Source organism: Penaeus monodon, chromosome 14 (assembly GCF_015228065.2).
Source record: "Penaeus monodon isolate SGIC_2016 chromosome 14, NSTDA_Pmon_1, whole genome shotgun sequence".
NCBI lineage: Eukaryota > Metazoa > Arthropoda > Malacostraca > Decapoda > Penaeidae > Penaeus > Penaeus monodon.
In genome coordinates, this window is record NC_051399.1 from 6,745,134 (window position 1) to 6,750,133 (window position 5,000).

General features: G+C 48.8%; 2 protein-coding genes across 12 annotated transcripts in view; one reads left to right on the plus strand and one right to left on the minus strand.

Annotated features, from left to right (window-relative positions):
- The window catches only part of LOC119580822 (host cell factor-like), a 26,451-nt gene extending 21,545 nt beyond the window's left edge, over positions 1-4,906 (minus strand). For 2 of the 3 annotated variants that reach the window (XM_037928957.1, XM_037928958.1), the window contains exon 1: positions 4,690-4,886. In XM_037928957.1, the coding sequence (XP_037784885.1) occupies positions 4,690-4,849 (160 nt within the window). In that variant the 5' untranslated portion in view covers positions 4,850-4,886. Of the gene's footprint in view, positions 1-4,689 lie in introns of all 3 variants that reach the window. The other variant, XM_037928956.1, reaches the window with a different exon arrangement.
- LOC119580823 (N-fatty-acyl-amino acid synthase/hydrolase PM20D1-like) overlaps positions 2,704-5,000 on the plus strand; it is a 41,276-nt gene continuing 38,979 nt past the window's right edge. For 2 of the 9 annotated variants that reach the window (XM_037928960.1, XM_037928959.1), the window contains exon 1: positions 4,282-4,668. The gene's annotated coding sequence lies outside the window, so the exon portion shown is untranslated. Of the gene's footprint in view, positions 2,834-3,117; positions 3,211-4,261; positions 4,669-5,000 lie in introns of those variants that run through there. The other 7 variants (XM_037928961.1, XM_037928968.1, XM_037928966.1 and 4 more) reach the window with 7 other exon arrangements.

Sequence of the window (5,000 nt, forward strand, 5' to 3'; positions counted from 1 at the left end):
GATTCACCCCCTCCCCCCTCCTTCCCCTCCCCTCCTCGTACTCCAATAAAAAAGAAATGCCCAAAAAACGGATACTTAATAGCTGGATACAAATTAGTCGATGATACAGGAGTAATTTCGTAATTTCATCAAGAGCCAGTTGGTGCCAAATCCCAGGGATGCTGACCGAAGGTGCCTTCGACAGCACAGAGCAAGTGCGCTCCGACAGCCGTGCGAGCTGTACGCCCGAGTGTGTGTGCAGGTGTGTTAATGAATTAAGCCGAGTGCGCGTCGTGCCGGAGCATGTGAAAAGGGGAGAGCGGAAGGGGGTGGAATGGGTGCGGATTTTGCCGTGATGGGTGCGCTCGGATCGCTCGCGGAAAGGAGAGAAAATGACAGCCAAAATGGGAAAATGCACTGGTACATACAGGAATGAAACGGAAGTCGGTAACAGAAACTGTAAAGAAAATAAAACAGGAAACTCGCACGCACACGCACGCGCGCGCGCACACACAGAAAGAGAGCGAGAGAGAGAAAAATGTTATGATACTGAAAATGTGGACACGCTTTGCCGCGTTCTTAATGTGCGCCCGTACCGCAAATACAATCTATTCCAGGCCGTCCAGGGCGATATGCTTCAGACAACCTAGCATCCTCGGGACACTAGCGTCCAGGCAGCGCTATCCGGACCCAAGGGAGGCATTTAGGCAAGGTGGGGACGCAGGGCAGGAAGTCCCTCACTCCGCCCTCACCTGCACCTGCACGCTGTCATCAGGGATTAGATAGTGACACCGGAATCACGCAAACCCTGAGGAGTAATTTTTTATTTTTTTTTTGGCTGCTCTTCTAAATACTGTAAATATGCACGAAATTGCATTCATCTTGCCAAATCAGACAGAAAAAAAAAACTACCAAAACTGAAATGTTTATCAAACCCAAATACGTATGCAAGACAACCGAAACAACATTCCCAAGTTCGCCCCCCCCCCCCTTCGCAAAAGTTTTAGCAGCTACTACCGAAATTCAGATCCCGACTTCATCGTTCCCGTGTCCCGGAACGATCCGCGGGCGTATTTCGAGCCACGAAATTTGGCAACGCACACCCACAGGCGCTGTTCCGCTCCCCCCCTCGCTCCAGCGGCTGTTCCCTTCGCCGCCCCTCCTCCCAAGCGAGGAAAGCGCGGGAAACTGGGACGCCCCTTCGCGCCAACCGATTGCCAGCCGACCCTGCAAGGACTGCCAACCGTGCCACTGACATTCAACAAACATTTATTGCAAGACGCTTTTTAATTCTGAAACTTCTTGAACACAGTTTGGCGGCCAGTGACTGCGCGAGAGTCGCTGGTGTCGTCGCTTCATATGACTCTGACATCAACACTATGGTCACACACACACTTTATGTTGTGCGCGCGCGTTCATGTATGAATATATAGATATGCATATATACACTACACTCTCACTGTCCGTCTCTCCACACACTAACATTAACACGCGCGCGCGTGATGTCTACATCAACATAAATTTTGCAAAACGATACATTTTCATGAACGAGCATTATAATATGAAAAGTTGTATACTTGTTATCTTTTGATTCCAACCTGCCAGGTTTGCACAGACATTAGGTCTACACAAGGATATCCATAAAGATATATACCCATACATATACATTATATAAATTAGATATATGCATAAAATAACAGACACACGCACAATATTATATATATATATATATATATATATATATATATATATATAGAGAGACAGAGAGAGGGAGAGAGAGAGAGAGGGGGGAGACAGTGAGAGGGAGAGAGAGAGAGAGGGGGGAGACAGAGAGAGAGAGAGAGAGAGGGGGGGGGGGAGACAGAGAGAGAGAGAGGGGGGAGAAGAGCGAGAGGGGAGAGGGGAGACAGAGAGGAGAGAGAGGAGAGGAGAGGGGAGCCCAGGAGAGAGAGAGAGAGGGAGACAGAGAGAGAGGAGAGGGGAGAGAGAGAGAGGAGACAGAGAGAGAGAGAGGGGGGGGGGAAAGGGGGGGGGGGGGGAGAGGGGGGGGCAGAGAGAGAGAGAGGGGAGAAGAGGAGGAGAGAGAAGAGAGAGAGAGAGGAGAGAGAGAGAGAAGAGAGAGGAGAAGAGGGGAGAGAAGAGAGAGAGAGGAGAGAAGGAGAAGGGGAGAGAGAGAGAAGAGAGAGGGGAGAGGAGAGAGAGAGAAGAGAGGGGAGAGAGAGAAGAGACAGAGAGAGAGAGAGAGAGGGAGACACAGAGCGAGAAAAAGAGAGAGAGAGGGAGAGGGGAGGGGGAGAGAGAGAGAGAAAGAGAGCGAGAGAGAGAGAGAGAGAAGGGGGACGAGAAGGGAGAGTCCAAGAGAGAGAGAGAGAGAGAGACAAGAGGAGAGGGGAAGAGAGGAGAGACAAGAGAGGAGAGAGAGAGAGAGAGAGAGAGGAGAAGAGGGGAGAGAGGAGACGAGAGAGAGAGAGAGACACAGAGGGGAGGGGAGAAAAGGGGAGAGAAGAGAGAGACGAGAGGGGAGAGAGAGAGAGAGAGAGAGAGAGAGAGAGAGAGAGAGAGAGAGAGAGAGAGAGAATAGGATTTCCACAATAGGTGTACCTACAACCAGTCAAAATATGATCTCATAACGATGCCATCTTCACCGCAAAAGAAAGCAGGGAAGACTGGGTACGCAAGCAAGTAAAGCCCAGGTTAATTGCGAAGCCTAATATAGCCACTTCTTCTGCCTGCGTGTCCTTGGATCGTGGGCAAGCAGAGCAGGGAACCCTTCGGGGTACTCGGCTTCCCTTCGCAGTGTTCCATTAACCCTTGTACTTCCTCCTGCTCATGCTCACTCTCATGTCACGGCCAGGTAGGTCAAGTCAGCTTGGGGGTCGCGACCTTTCAGCCTACCGTTCTTATATATAATCTTCAGGGGAGTATCGTTTAGAAATCTAGGTAATTGTTTCATCGCGGTTCATCTAGCGCCTGGAGGTCAAATTAGGGTTCTCATATTATAAATCCCGCACGGAGACTCCCCTTCAAAAGATACGACATAACCAGAATCAAACCAAGGGGGTAAGACAAAACAGTTCGGATTATACCTACTGCCCAATGCCCACTTGCCCAGCGAGACAGCTAAGTCATGGTTACCAACCTCAAGACACGCCCCTCCCCCCTCCCCTCCACACACATCCTACGTAGCAAGGACACAGGCCACTTGCAGGACTCCACAATAACAAATTGAAAGTATGTCTACGTTGGTTATAGCAACTAACATTGGGCTTCACTTTACTTCCATTTGAAGATAAAATAACACGCTCTCTCTTTTCCACAACATACAGTGCATCCATCCAGAGTCTGGTGGGGCATTTTATTCGGTTTCACGATAATTATAACAACAATTCCTTTCCTGGACTATAAGCAAGTCACTTGATTTTCATAACAGTTATTAGGAACGAATACTTGGTCGACTAATTTTCTTCAACAATCAATTTCATCGAATACAATTTGAACTCTGGAACGGGTTATCTGTATTTCGAAACAATAGTTGTAAATACTCAAGAGTATACCCAATAAACCCTTCGCTTGGCATGGTACCTTTGCCATGTTTAAGAAAGTATTATCAGGCTGACTCTATACCCAAATATCCAAAGCTGAACAGAATGTGACTATATATGATTTGATCAACTTCAGAACGACATAGCTACAGTGATTAGTTTACTGCACATCGTATCAAATGTTTCCACAGCCTTCCGAGCCTTTATGACTTTATTTCTGAGTAGATATACACCCTCACCCCAGAGGGTCGACAGACGTCCGTAACTCTCCCAAGACGTATCATTTATTAGTTCCCACGATTTTTTTTTTTTTTTTTTTTTTTTTTTTTTTTTTTTTTTATCGGAGCTTTCATTCCTACACTTCGTAACGCAGCGGTGGCCATGGCGGGGGAGGGAGGAAGGGGGAGGGGCGCGAGTCGGAGCGGTTGGCAGCCGTGAGTGGCCTCGCCGCTGACAAAGGGCTGTTCCATTCGCCTCCCCCAAGGAGAAAAATAGATGCGGCTCTTCCGTCCCGCGCGCAGCCTCCCCGTGAGGGCTCCCGCAGCGGCTGTTCCATCGGCGGCTCATACCCCTAAACACACTCACCGATTGTATTTACTAGCATTGTGAGGACGTAACAATCGGATAGAACGATTTTAAAATAAAGTATGCAATATTTGGAAACGATGTATGACATCACCTTTGCCCAGGCTTTGACATTTTGCGAAATTTTCGAGAATATCTGTGCATCCCAAAACATAAACAGAAGAACGTCAAAGCCTCGACGCCATGTTGATTGCCCGGGATCACCTACACAAAATGCCAAATACTTAGCTAGTTACAGCTCCGAGCGCACTGGCATCAATCTGAACCTCAAGCTATCGAATTTCCTTATAACATAGACCAGTCGTCAGTTTCCTCAAGCGACGTACTTTTGAACTAGGCCTTTCCAAAGTAGCCTTCAACGTCAGTCCACAGGGGGCAGCCATCTTGGAAACTTTCAAAACAAACAAGTCGAAACATATACTTTTCACTTTCACTAGGTACTGTGGGGAGCGAGGGCCACCAAAACATCCTCATCACACTGTGAAAGTACCGAGAATCCATGCAGCACTACTAAAAATCTTAAAGGAACTGAGGAGACTAGGAAACTAGCATCATATAGAAGGTAGGAGTTCACTTCACTTACCAGTGTTGTATACGTGCAATTCGTCCACAATTCCTTCGTTCCCGCCTCCGAAAACAACCATGAGGTCCTTAATTGCCACTGCGCGGTGTCCATGGCGAGGCCTGGGCTGTGGGCCCGTCGTATTAGTGACCCGCTTCCACTTAAGAATGGGCGCAGCCATACTTGCCTTGACGCATCTTCGAAGTGCTTTCTGCTAGGGCTCGGCGCCGCTGCCCGCCGCTCAGACGACGAGCGGGATGCGCACCGGCGGACGATGCTCCTCGTCGCCCTCTCTCGGCCCCAAACACGCTCATTTTCGGGGAATGTGGCAC